We start from the raw sequence: 14791 nt of genomic DNA, 5'->3' as shown, positions 1-14791 counted from the left end.
TGACCGCAGGCAGGCGATAGGGAGATTGCAAGCAGTCCTGCTTCTCCCCAGGCTCTGCTTTTCTCATCTTCAGCGCAGTGTGGGGAGCGGGAGGCAGTCTTAGCATCCAATCCCTAGATTGTTAAAATAAAAAGTTAACTTCGGTAGCTCCCCCCTTCCATCCAGTACTGTGCTGCCTACCAATTTGCTGTACACACGCTGTCAGGTAGGAGAGTGCTACCCACACAGAGCTGTCTGTGTGTGTGTGTTGGGTGGGGGAGCTAGGGCATACTGCTTTCGGGGTGGGGTCAGGCTGGGAGAGACAGGACATGGCTATGGTTGGCAGAGGAGCACTGGACAATAAAGTTGGGGGGGGGGGGGTGGGTGCAGGCAGAGGACATTACTGTGAGGGGGAATGATGTAAAGAGGGGCAGAGGAAATGACTGAGCCTGGGAGGGGGGGGGGGGCGGGACGGAATGTCACAGGACACTACTGTGGGGGTGATGTGAAAGGGGGGCAGAGGAAACTGCTGTGACACACTGTTCTTAATGCCATCATCCTGTGTTTTTATTGGGAGAGTAAGGTTTTGGGGTTTTTTTTTGCCATCTGACAATTATGTCCACTCCTATCGCCCTGCATACCATCAGGGATGTGTCAAAAGGCCATACTTATTTGGGAATAATAGTATTAAGATAGAAGATATAAAAATGTGGTTGACTCTAACATTGGAAAATCAGTAAAGATACCAAAGTCAGGGGAGCTAAGCCAGGGGTTTGCAGCCATGGGTTCCACAACTTCTCAAACCTACTAGGAGTACCACTTTGTTGATAGAGATGGCGTGCTTATAGAAGCATAGAATTGACTTTCGAACGCCACTCCTCCAATGTGGGAGGGAGCCATTTAGATGCAATGCATTTATGTGCCAGGAATAGCAGTTGTGAAAAAGGGACTCCAACAGTAGGTGTAAAGACTTCCTTGTCTAAGAATCCCAATATACACGTCAAAGGATCATTTATCAAATTAACTTGAAATGCCCTGTTAATAGTATCAAATCATTTGCCAGTACCAGACCAGCGCCAAATCAGATGCATCAGATCCACTGAGGTTCCGTGACAGAGTAGGCAGTCAGAATCCTCCCTTCGGTACTATCTATGAAGTTGTATGGGTGTTCTATATGATCTATGGATTCACAAACAGCTGGAACAGCCTCCGCACAAGTGAAAGGAAGACCATCTGAACCTATTCCAGTATCGCCTGCCATGTCTCACTGTCTATGTCTCCAATGTCTTTTTCCCAACCTTTCCTACCAGGCATTTGAAAGTTAGCAAGAGATTTGACCAGCAACATCCTGTAGCATTAAATAAGGCCCTTTTTATCCTCTGCAAGCCAAGAAATCAATAAATGGGGTTGAGATTAGGGCTGCACGATATTGGGAAAAAAAGTACACTGCGATACTCATTTTTCAACTATATATATCGCGATATTTAACTGGGTGGAATGCAGAAGACACTGACAGTGTGGATTAGGCAGAGTCGGGACTCACAGTGGTGGTAGGAGGTAGAAGAATCCCCCTGAGTCCCCACTTCTCCCTGCCTAATGCTGTAGAGCGGCTGCTAAAAGAGTTCTATGCAAGGGGGGGGGGGGGGGGGGATTGCTGAACAAGGTGAGAGAGTTGCAGTCTGCTGTGGATCTGTGTCCCCCTGTGCAGCCAAGATGGCGGTCGGCACAGCTTGCTGAGGGATATGAGTACACTGGGGTCCTTTTTGTGAAGATTAGGAGGTCTGTGTATGGCTTTGGGGGCACCTGGGGGATGGAGGCAAGTCCCGAATGAGTGCGGAGTAAGTAGGCCTTATCAGGAACCACGAGCGCGCTCCGATCTAGGCAAGGCCACGGCTTCTGTGCCAGTGTAGGCCTCAACTCTGCGCTCCTCAGAACGGAGTCTTTCCTCCGCAATACCTGGCAGTATTCGTCTCTGGTGCCTCGATGGGTCTCCCCAAGCTGTTTTTTCTCCCTGAATAGGGGAGATTTAGGAGGATTGCTGAGGATTCTGTACGGCGGTATCGGAGCTCTCACAAGCAGCGTCCATCCCGCACGTCTTCCGGCCACACCCCTTGCCTAATGCTAAATATCGTGTCTTCGGCGATATGAATATCGCCCACGCCCGCAGAACGATAGTCGATATCATATCGACTATCGTTCAGCCCTAGTTGAGATCAATCCCATATTGTTTTTTTTTGGCTTGTATCGATAGAGCGTGTCGCAACTGGAGGCACTGGAAAAATCTGCAATGAGAAATATGAAATTCCTCTTTTCAAATCCTGGAAATATCTAAATTGGCCTTGTACAAATATCTGGTGTATAAATCTTCCCCCTTATAGTACCAATGGTCAAACCCAGAAAGCTTGCTCAATTCCATGAACCATTCCCCCAACCATATAGGAGAATAAGAGGAAACACCATGATAGACCATTATCGGTTTCATGGTTTCACACGCCAATTCATCAGAGAAGGGTATTCTGATGGATCGCCAAACCCACTAGCCTCCAACTGAACCAGGAGATGATATTTCGTCTTATGGGGAATTAAAATGGCTTGATTCGGGTCATTTGGTCTTGGAGTTCCCCACCCTGCTAGGTGTAATTGTGCAGCAAGGAAATATAATTTCATATGAGGTACTGCTAAGCCCCCACCATCTTTTGGTAATTGTAAAATAGATAAGCGGATCCTGGGGTTTCTACCCTTCCACATAAAAATGCAAAAGAGAATCAATGCTTTTAAACCAACTATTAGGGATCCACACGGAGCAAATATGTAAAATTTCCAACAGTTGTTGGGTCCAGATAATTCTAATGAGGTTCGTATGGCTCACCACAGATCAGGGCAACTTAGAGCAGACTTTACATTTTATTTTAAATCTAGTCAAAAGGGGCTGTAGATATTTTAAATAAATCCGATAGGGATCCAAATGCTTTAATAATGGACAAGGAGGCCATACTGCCCCCTAGGAGTAGCAACACATCATCCGTGTATAAGGATACTTTGTCTACTTGCTCACCCCTTCGAAACCCGGAAGCGGAGCCCGACTGCCGAATGGCTGCAGCAAGCAGTCTAATCGCCAGAGCGAAGAGGAGAAGGGGGAAAGGGCTCACCATTGACGCATTGCTCTATTCAAGGCAAAGACAGAGTAAGATCCATTGATTTGCATGGTTGCCCGTGGGGCAGAATAAAGCAGTTTAACCCAGCTGATAAAGCATTTGCCCAGGCCCAAGAGACTTAATACTTCCTAAAGGTAGGGCCATTTCACCCCATCGAACAATTTGCCTGCTTCCAAAGAGTATGGGTTTTTTTTCTCCATCATTGTCTGACGGGAGTTGTGGGTTAAGATACAATCTACAGATATGAATTGCTGTTGATCTTGGGGAAATAAAACTGTATTGATCCGAATTGACTAAATGCTGCAAAACTTTACTGAGACTATTTGCAAGCACCTTTGCCAGGATTTTAACGCCTGAGTTCAAAAGTGAAATCAGACAATATGAGGTTTCAATAGTACTATAATGCTAGCCACATTCATAGAGTCCAGTAACTGGTGGGATGTAAAAGCCTTGTTTAATGCGTTACTCAGGGAGTAATAAGTTTCCATACACCTTGTATATGTTGGCCGGAAAGGCTATCTAGCCCTGGAGCTTCAATATACGGTGTCTGTGCTACATCTGTATTAAGCTCTTCGATAGTTAGCGGAAAGTTTAAAAGCTTTGATTCCTCCGAAGTGAGGCACAGCAGGGTCACAGAGTCTAAAAATTTCCCTGAGGTGGGGGGGGGGGGGGGGTAGTGTGCCTTGCTACTATAAAAGTCGTAAAACTTGTGAAAACGCATTTAGAACAACCTTGGTGTCAGAAGTTGGTTCTCCCAAGGCCGTAGCGATAGACTAAGTGTACTGTGGGGGGTTATGGGAACTTGCAATCACTGCAAGAAGGTGGCCCATATTTTTGCCATCAGCATATTACTGGCAGTGGGTGAAACATGTTTTATTCTCAGCCTTTTCAATTGCTTTTTGTTTGAAAAACCAATTATGCATCCTTCCAAGACGCCCAGTTTTGTTGCGAAGGGGGAAGAGAAATACATGCCTCTGTTCTGTGAACTTCAGCTGAGAGGAAACTATCCCACTCAGTCCTGGACTGGGTTCATATACTTTAAAAGTCCATTCACACGGGCATATGAGGATATGGAGATTTTCTGCCTTGCGAGCAGAAGGTCCTGCAGAAAATACACATCTGAAGTACTCGCATTTAATTGCATAAAGCATTTAGACATGAACAATTCTTGTTTCAGTCAAATAAATGGCTACACATTTACGTGCACGCATTTAGAGGAGTTTAGGCATGTCTGCACATAAAATCTGCAGATATATGTGGTCCTGGATGCAGAGGTGGCTTATTTTTTTCTGCGCAGCTAAACGCAGTGCACATTTTTGCAGTTAGACATAGCTGCTTAATGATTACTACACTGCTGAGTTTAGATGCAACCAAAACTTCACGCACTGTGCGTCTACATAAGCAATACCTTTACCTGCTCATGGGTGACCCAAGTTGTTTTTGAACAATGGGATGCAAAGGACAGGCACCATTGGGGGTTGGGGAGTTATAGTCTACCAACAATTTAACACACAATACAATATTAATCAAGATAAATGATGCATGTGGAGTTTTTCTGAAGCAGAGCCATTAGACGGAGTGCAAGCAATAAGCATTTTCATAATGTATCCGGTTCCCAAAATAGCCATTAGGGGCGGGCTCCTCCCTCATGTTATACATTACACAAAACTGAAATATGGGCCTTTATATTTATACTGGGCCTTTATATTTTACTCATGCCCCACTACATCTTGGAGGTGTCCTATATCAGATAAACTAAATGAGGGCATTTAATTATATATATATATATATATATATATATATATATATATATATAAATTATTAAATTATATATCTCACAAGAGTGAGTACACCCCTCACACTTTATTGTAAATATTTTTACATCTTTTCATGTGACAACACTGAGGCTGCATTCACATGTCAGCATATGGATCGCGGGCAGAATCGCCGCGATTCCGCCTGCGATCCGGAAATCATTGCAAATCGCGGGATGCCTGTGCGTTGCCCGTGATTTGCAATAGCACCCCAAACGCTGAGCGATGTTGCCGCAATTTCCGCCTGCCAAATCGCGGTAACATCGCGCAAAAAAGAAATCGCGGGACGCATTACGCCCAAAAAAGTACAAGAGCTTCTTTGGAGCGTATTGCGTCCCGTGATTTTTTTTTAGCGCGATGTTACCGCGATTCGGCAGGCTGAAATCGCGGCAACATCGCTCAGCGTTTGGGGTGCTATTGCAAATCACGGGCAACGCACAGGCATGCCGCGATTTGCAATGATTTCCGGATCGCGGGCGGAATCGCAGCGATTCTGCCCGCGATCCATACGCTGACATGTGAATGCAGCCTGAAGAAATGACACTTTGCTACAATGTAAAGTAGTGAGTGTACAGCTTGTATAACAGTGTAAATTTGCTTTCCCCTCAAAATAACTCAACACACAGCCATCATTGTCTAAACTGCTGTCAACAAAAGTGAGTACACCCCTAAGTGAAAATGTCCAAATTGAGCCCAATCAGCCATTTTTCCCTCCCCGGTGTCATGTGACTCAGTGTTACATGGTCTCAGGTGTGAATGGGGAGCAGGTGTGTTAAATTCACTCTCACTCTGGCCAGCTAGGGAGACACAATAACATGTCATACCAACCTTAATCTTCCTGATGAGCTCAGAACCTTTCAGTTACAAATCATTATTTGGGTGGGTACTGGTGCCGTCCTGAAAGACTCCTGGAAAAGACGTTACCGGTAAGTGTCCTCCCCTTCGTCTTTCAGGACAGCCACCTTAGTAAGGATATAAGAGCACTTACTCTAGGGTAGGACCACAGCTTGAAGAACTTTACACCTGAAGCCCTGTTCTTTAGCAGATAACAGGTCCAACCTGTAGTGCCTAACAAAAGGTGGTACATGCTGGACCATGATGCAGCTTTACAGATTTGCTCTGGTGTAGCACCAGCCCACTCTGCCTGTGATGCTTCCATAGCTCTAGTGCAGGGCTCGACAAACCGCAGGATGCATTGGCAACTAGAATTAGCGGCCTGGCACCTGGGTTACTCTGCAGCAGGTGTCTTGTCGCCAGACATCCCAAGTCTCCTGCGAAGTGCGGGAGTCTCCCTTATGTGGGCTGCGGCTCCCCGACACACGCAAGTGCTGCACTCGCACCTCGCAGGAGTTTTGGGATGTCTGGCGAAAGAACGGTGTCTGTCAGCTGTGACAGAACAGAGCTGATGCTTCCTGTATAGTTCCAGCTTTGTCTGTCACAAGCGGAGTGATATCAAATGCACTCAGGCTGTGACAGGAGAGATACAGGAAGCATTGGTTCTGCATGCTTCCTCCAGCGCCGCTCTGTGACCTCCGCCAGCATTTCCCACCAGCAGTACCCACAAGGAGAACCCACAGCAGTACCAGCCAGCAGTAAGTCACATGTGCTAGGGGTGTAACTAGCCCCCAGCACATAATTGTAAATATCCCAGCATGTGCAGTGTTTCTGACTCATACCACAATGACCACTTCAAAACTACTGAAGTGGTCACAGTGGTTGGAGTGTTCCTTTAATATCTCTCAGAAGAAGTTAACAAAGTATACACGAGTCAAATGCTGGGCAACATCAGCTGGTTTATTAAAAACTGGCAACCACTGGGCCCGTGTGTATGCAGGCCAATCCAGAAGCCGGCCATTCGGAATGCGCGAAAAAAAAACTGGCTGACGTCACTTCCAGTTTCCGGCTTTCAGGTTTCGGTGGAACGCACGCCGTTCCTGTCGGCTTATACTACCGCATTGCCAGCTCTAGGTGACACATAAAGGCGGGGAAACCGGGAAAGGAATATTATTCCTCCTTCTGGCAGCTCTTACCTGTGCCGAGCAGGCACTTTGAAATGTAAGCATATTTGTATTATTTTACTCTGGTTTTGAGTTCATTAAAACGGTATTAGGGCTCATGTACACTGCAACTTGTAAAACAGCCGTTTAGGAGCAGTTGGGCGTTTTTTCAGAAGCCCCTGAACCCTCCTCTATGTTATCTTATCTGTCCATGTACACAGGGTCGTTTACAGTCATTTACAGGCAGTTGAGTTCAGTGTCGTTTTTTGGAAAGCAATTATTTGCGTTCAGGAAGTTCAGAACATTCACCCGCGTTTAGCGCTTGTGTTTTAAGGAGGCCTTTTAATATATACATATTATATATATATATTTATTAAAAGGCCTCCTGAAAACACAAGCGCTAAACGCGAGTGAATGCGTTTAGTATACAGTGCCTTGCGAAAGTATTCGGCCCCCTTGAACTTTGCCACATTTCAGGCTTCAAACATAAAGATATAAAACTGTAATTTTTTGTGAAGAATCAACAAGTGGGACACAATCATGAAGTGTAACAAAAATGTATTGGATATCTCAAACTTTTTTAACAAATAAAAAATTGGGCATGCAAAATTATTCAGCCCCCTTAAGTTAATACTTTGTAGTGCCTCCTTTTGCTGCGATTACAGCTGTAAGTCGCTTGGGGTATGTCTCTATCAGTTTTGCACATCGAGAGACTGAAATTTTTGCCCATTCCTCCTTGCGAAACAGCTCGAGCTCAGTGAGGTTGGATGGAGAGCGTTTGTGAACAGCAGTTTTCAGTTCTTTCCACAGATTCTCGATAGGATTCAGGTCTGGACTTTCACTTGGCCATTCTAACACCTGGATATATTATTTGTGAACCATTCCATTGTAGATTTTGCTTTATGTTTTGGATCATTGTCTTTTTTGAAGACAAATCTCCGTCCCAGTCTCAGGTCTTTTGCAGACTCCATCAGGTTTTCTTCCAGAATGGTCCTGTATTTGGTTCCATCCATCTTCCCTGTCCCTGCTGAAGAAAAGCAGTCCCAAACCATGATGCTGCCACCACCATGTTTGACAGTGGGGATGGTGTGTTCAGGGTGATGAGCTGTGTTGCTTTTACGCCAAACATAACGTTTTGCATTGTTGCCAAAAAGTTCGAATTTTGGTTTCATCTGACCAGAGCACCTTCTTCCACATGTTTGGTGTGTCTCCCAGGTGGCTTGTGGCAAACTTTAAACAACACTTTTTATGGATATCTTTAAGAAATGGCTTTCTTCTTGCCACTCTTCCATAAAGGCCAGATTTGTGCAGTATATGACTGATTGTTGTCCTATGGACAGAGTCTCCCACCTCAGCTGTAAATCTCTGCAGTTCATCCAGAGTGATCATGGGCCTCCTGGCTGCATCTCTGATCAGTCTTCTCCTTGTATGAGCTGAAAGTTTAGAGGGACGGCCAGGTCTTCGTAGACTTGCAGCGGTCTGATACTCCTTTCATTTCAATATTATCGCTTGCACAGTGCTCCTTGGGATGTTTAAAGCTTGGGAAATCTTTTTGTATCCAAATCCAGCTTTAAACTTCTCCACAACAGTATCTTGGACCTGCCTGGTGTGTTCCTTGTTCTTCATGATGCTCTCTGTGCTTTAAACGGACCTCTGAGACTATCACAGTGCAGGTGCATTTATACGGAGACTTGATTACACACAGGTGGATTCTATTTATCATCATTAGTCATTTAGGTCAACATTGGATCATTCAGAGATCCTCACTAAACTTCTGGAGAGAGTTTGCTGCACTGAAAGTAAAGGGGCTGAATAATTTTGCACGCCCAATTTTTCCGTTTTTTATTTTTTAACAAAGTTTGAAATATCCAATAAATTTCGTTCCACTTCATGATTGTGTCCCACTTGTTGATTCTTCACAAAAAAATTACAGTTTTATAGCTTTATGTTCGAAGCCTGAAATGTGGCAAAAGGTCGCAAAGTTCAAGGGGGCCGAATACTTTCGCAAGGCACTATATATTATATATATATATATTCATTCAAATGAAAATGGCTGAAAAACATATTTCTGTTGCATTGTGGGTGTTTGGGAGGGTCTCCTGATGTGTTTTGCAAAAAATGCCTCTGAGCGCAAACGCCGCTAAACGCGTCCAAACGCGGCATGCAAACGCGACACAACGGGCGTTTTTAAACGTCATTCAGTAGCTGTCAAGTTCCAGCGTTCAAAGGACTTTTTCAAACGTCCCGTGTACATGTAGCCTTACACTAATATATATATATATATATATATATATATATATACACACACACACACACCTTTTTGTGTGTCATATATCGCCATATTTTTGCCTATATCCTTGGAGTGTGGGAGAGATCCCTGGGTGAAGCACTATCGGCTATTGGTCTCTATTAAATGCTATAGGTCCTTGAGGCCTGAAGTAATCTGGTGAGCATATATCATTTATTGTTACTCACCAGGTGAAAACGATTCTACTAATCTCTATGGTGTGAGAAGCTGAATATCATCACTTTCCTTCCATATTGGATATGACCTTGGACACTGAAAGATTGGACTATTTCATATATGCACTTTAATTTGACACGTACCGTTTCCACTTAATTGTTTCATTTAAGTGTTATCAATTTATCTCTTATTCATTTATTCTATGATATTATTGAGTTACTCGTTTATATATTTAAGAGGAGGCATCTATTTTATGATTTTTAATAAGTTATTTACTTATTGAAAAAAGAGTCACCACACTGACTCATCTATTTTTAAGTGTTACATCACATGTTACATGGTTTTTTAATTAGCATATTTACACATTTGTAGTTGTTTTGAACAGCGCCTTCTTCATGTTTAATATGAAAATGTCAGTTTGTTACCAATGGGTTGATATTTGGGTGTCTATATCTTAACATTTCCACAGTAAAATCCCACCATATTGTAAGATATCGTAGAGAGGTGTGTATGACACATCTGTATTAGTGATCGACCGATATCGGTTTTGGCTCTTTTGAATGCTGTTATTGTTTTTAATTTGGGTCCAGTACCCGGAAGTGATGTCATGACATCACTTCCGGGTTTTTGCATGGAGACCCGATCAGAGCCGAATGCGGCTTTGATTGGGCCTTTGGCGGCCGTGCAGGCTGGTTGCCTGGGTCTCCTGGTGGGACGGGAGACCCGGGCAAGCTACGGAAGGCGGCGGGAGGGGGGGGTGGGGGAACATCCCCTCCCGCTCTTTGTAATGACAGCAGAGCAGCTTCCCAGCCACATCGGTTGTCATTACAAGAATGCCGACCGTTGGCTATGGACGCCGGTACCGGGGTGATGCCTCTAGCTGCAGGCATCATTCCGGTACAAGCACTTTCCCGAAATATCGGCAATATCTGTCACCTCCGGGGCCGATTCCGATATATAATCGGGGAAAGTGCATATCGCCCCTCTAAATATCGGCTTTGCCGATAATCGGTCGATCCCTAATCTGTATTGTAAACGTATTGATCCAATGGGAGATTTTGTCTCTGACCCATTTTGAAATATTGTGAAAATGTCAAATTTGTAACCAATTTGTTGATATTTGGGTGGCTTCTATATCTTTAAATGGCCACAGTAAAATCCTACCATATTGTAAGATATCATAGAGGGGGGGGGGGTGTATGTGACAACTCTGTGTAATCATTATTTTATAGATTTCATTCTGGTATATATTGGGTCATCTAGTTTATCTCCTGAATATCCAACCAAAAAGACTTGTCTGATAGCATTAGCACCGATTTGGAACTGTCTGATGGCTTGACGTCAGTGTATTAGGATGGGAGTAGTATTAAAAAAGCTCAGATCAAGATAGAGATATTCAGCACAGGTACCACTGTCCCAATATTTGAATATAGAAAAGAGAACAGGGGGGGGCCAAGTGGACTTTAAAGGTACCGTCATGGAGAAATAGTATATACAATATACACACAATACATGAATACAGTATAGAAAAAATGACCGAGTAGGTAGGCCCATACCTCGAATGAACATATACAAAACCAAAAAAGAAAAAGATGGGGCTTTGAAAGGCCAATTGGGAGAAGGAGGACCAAGATACAACAATGTAAAATAAATCATTTTATTATTACATATAAAACAGCATATGCAATTTAGGGACACAAAGGAAAAGTCCTGTACAAAAATTACAGATGAGATAAAAAAAACGCAGTGCAGAAATATGTTCCCTAGATAGGGGGATGTAGATACCTAATGCAGATGTTGATGCAAGTCTCAGATGACACTCGGTCTAAGGGTCCCAGCAAGCCAACGTGTTTCGCATAAGGCTTCGTCAGGGCCAGAGAGACCAGACAAGACCGATATTTCCAACTGCGTGCAGAGATAGGAGTGGCAGGATAGACGTAGGGTCCCTAAATCAAGATGCAAGGTCCAAATAGCGGTTCCAATAGCAACAGCTCTTTTTATCTATTCCTCAGAAGTGCAAGTATCTCTCCATCTACCAGTACCTCCGTGGCTTTAGTATGTATCCTCATTAATTTTGGAGCAGGCTATAATAACCTTAGGAAGTGCACATCCGAATACTGCCTTTCTTATTATATGTGGTAAATGCCAGAGGTAAGGAGAAGTATACTCAGTAATGTCCCATATAGGATTGAGGCAGGGAGATCAAAGGCATGCTGTACAGTCACAGACAACACGGGTCCATGGCTGAAGCTCTCATCAATAGGGAAAGCCTTATCAATAGTGGTCCTCTGCGTCTAAATCCCTGTCCCTAAATTGCATATGCTGTTTTATATGTATTAATAAAATTATTTATTTTGCATGAATACAGCAGTTAGTAAATAACACAGGTTTATTGAAAAAAGACACAATAATATAAAATAGTTCAAAACATAGCATAGACACTATAGGCAACCATTTACACAATAGGTCAGTAATGCCAGCAATACTTATATAATTGGTACATCAACTACAATATATGGGGCTGATGTTGAAAATGCCCTAAACTGACCGCAAATGTAAATGGTTGCCTATAGTGTCTATGCTATGTTATGGACTATTTTATATTATTGTGGTTTTGTTCAATAAGCCTGTGTTATTTACTAAACTACTGTATTCATGTATACTATTTGTCCATGACGGTACCTTTAAAGTCCACTTAGCCCCCCCCCCCCCCCCCCCCTGTTCTCTTTTCTATATTAGGATGAGAGAACGGTGCCCACTGTCCTCCATGCGGTCCTACTCTTACATCAGCACCAGACCCTGATAAACTATTACAGCATCATGAAATCAAATGACATCCCAATTTATAAACCCAAAACTGATTTTTCTCCCTCTGTATTGGGCCTTTACTTTAACCACTTGCCGACTGCCGTCAGTATATTTACTGCGGCGGTCAGCCCCTCACAGGCAAAACGATGTAGGGCTACATCGCTCGCCTGTGAGGCTCTAGGGGGCGAGCGTGCGCCGCCGGAGGCGTGCTCCCACCCCAGCGCGTGTGCCCGGCGGACCCGATGTCTCTTGGCCACTCGCAATCGTCCGTTGCAGAGGGAGAAAGGCAGGTGGCTGATGTAAACAAAGCCGCCTGTCATTCTCCCCTGTGTAAGAGCAGAGATCATACGGTCCTGCTATGTAGGATCGTATATCTCTGTTGTTACACCAGTAGCCACATCCCTTCACAGTTAGAAGCACGCCCCTAGGGACACACTTAACCCCTGCATCACCAATAAAGTTAACCCCTTCCCTGCCAGTGTCATTTTTACAGTAACAGTGCATATGTATAGCACTGATTACTGCAGTAATGTCATTGGTACCCCCAAAAGTGTCAAAAATGTTGGTCAAGGGTCTGATCTGTCTGCCGCAATGTCGCAGTCCCGCAAAAAAAAAAAAAAAAAAAAAATTGCAGATCGCCACCATTACTCGTTAAAAAAAAAAAAAATACAGAAATCTTTCCCTTAGTTAGTAAACGCAATAACTTTTGCGCAAACCAATCAAAATACGCTTTTTGCGATTTTTTTTTTACCAAACATATGTAGCAGAAAACAAATTGGCCTAAAATGTTAAAAAATTTTGATTTTTACATTTTTTTGGGGGGAATTTCATAAAAAAAAAGTGAAAAATATTGTTATTTTTGCAAAATTGACGCTCTTTGTTTGTTTATAGCGCATGATAAAAAAAAAAACACGCACAGGTGATCAAATACCGCCAAAAGAAAGCTCTGTTTGTGGGAAAAAAAAAAAAAAAGAACGTCAAATTAGTTTAGGTACAGCATCGCACGACCGCACAATTGTCCGTTAAATGTCACGCAGTGCCGAATCGCAAAATAGGCCCTGGTCAGGAAGAGGGTAAAATCTTCCGGGGCTTAAGTGGTTAAGCTAGTTACAGTCAAAACCTGGGGGGGAAAAAAAACCCACAAACAAACCATGAATAAATAAATGGGCATGATGGGAGTTACATTGTACTGTTTGTGATCCCTGCATTGTATTTTTATTGCATACCTTTAAATAAAAAAAGAAAGAAATGGGAAAGAAATGTCATGTCAAATCGTGTTAGGACAATAATAGCCCGGGCTCTCTGACAGCAGCTCTTCCCAGTCACTTGATAAAAGCACAGCCCCCCCATGTCCACACAGCCCGGTACCCCCTGTCCCCCCTTACCTTGTCAGAGTCCAGGTCCGGGTCCGCCTGGCACAGCCGGTACAGGAAGGATTTGGAGTCTCTGCACAGAGTCTGTCGGGTGGCTAAGAAGCACGTCCCCCCCACATTCAGCCGGACCCACTTGGACACCCCACCTCTCTCCCCCGCAGACGGTTCACAGCCTTCCTCCGCCATATCCCTCACTCCCCAGCCGCTGACAACCCCGGAAGTGTCCGCTTTTTACTAGCCTCCCCCTTCTGCGATCTGGGGGTCTTTCTGGGTACTCGCCGGAAGTTCCCGTTCCGGGGGACTCTGCTCAGTGGTGCACCAAGCGGAAGTAAACAAAGGAAGGCGCCTGACAGTGATTCCTATAGATGGAGAACCTGTGATTGGCTCTTCCACAGAAAGCTCACACCTGAGCTACAGAGCTATACACATAAATCTGATTTATATTACAATCTAGGCGGTGTCTGCTTCCTCATTTACTGCCCATTAAGGCCTCATTCACACAGCTGTAAAAAACATCCCTTCCAACTTTGTGACAAGGGAATGAGGGACACCTATTAGAAAATGTTTGTAAACATAGGACACACCCCCTGCCACGCCCCCTTGAAGGAGAATTGTACAAAAACATTTTTTTTAACCACTTCAGCTCCAGAAGGATTTACCCCCATAACCACTTCCGCACTGCTCACTAGAGCTGTACTGCGGCAAAGTGACTCGATAACGTCTGGCGACGTAGACCAGACATTCCCCTCTCTCCGCGGCGCGCGCGCGTTGCCGGAGGCGCGCTCCCGCTGTATTCAGTCATAGCGGGAGTCGGGCCAAGGGAGGAGCGGCGGCGATCGCCGCTGCTCTTCCCCGATCGTCAGGAAATCGAGTGTGGAGATCCGCCTGCTCGTGTAAACAGAGCGGGCGGATCTCCTAAGTGACAGACAGGGTCAGATTGCAGGGTTCAGCGTAGCTGAACATGCGATCTGTCCTTGTGTCACATAGTCCCCTCCCCCCACACATGTCAGTAAGCACCAGGCATACAATAACCCCTCCCTCTCCAATAAAAATGAATCCCTTCCGCAGGTGCCAATGTCATTTTTACAGTAACAGTGCATATGTATAGCACTGATTACTGTAGTAATGTCACTGGTACCCCCAAAAGTGTCAAAAATGTCAGCCAGGGGTCCGATCTGTCCGCCGCAATGTCGCAGTCCCG

At 44.4% G+C, this 14791-nt stretch overlaps 1 protein-coding gene across 1 annotated transcript in view; it reads right to left on the bottom strand.

The window, feature by feature from the left end:
- The window catches only part of LOC309558244 (BTB/POZ domain-containing protein KCTD5), an 87455-nt gene extending 73623 nt beyond the window's left edge, over positions 1-13832 (bottom strand). The window contains exon 1 of the mRNA XM_082261284.1: positions 13603-13832. Coding sequence (XP_082117410.1) covers positions 13603-13776 — 174 coding nt within the window. The 5' untranslated portion in view covers positions 13777-13832. The remainder of the gene's footprint in view (positions 1-13602) is intronic.
- Positions 13833-14791: the final 959 nt, after the last annotated feature.

This window comes from Pelophylax lessonae, assembly GCF_965119305.1.
Source record: "Pelophylax lessonae genome assembly, chromosome: 6".
NCBI lineage: Eukaryota > Metazoa > Chordata > Amphibia > Anura > Ranidae > Pelophylax > Pelophylax lessonae.
Note: the sequence above shows the minus strand (reverse complement) of the source record. Positions and strands in the feature narration are given on the sequence as shown.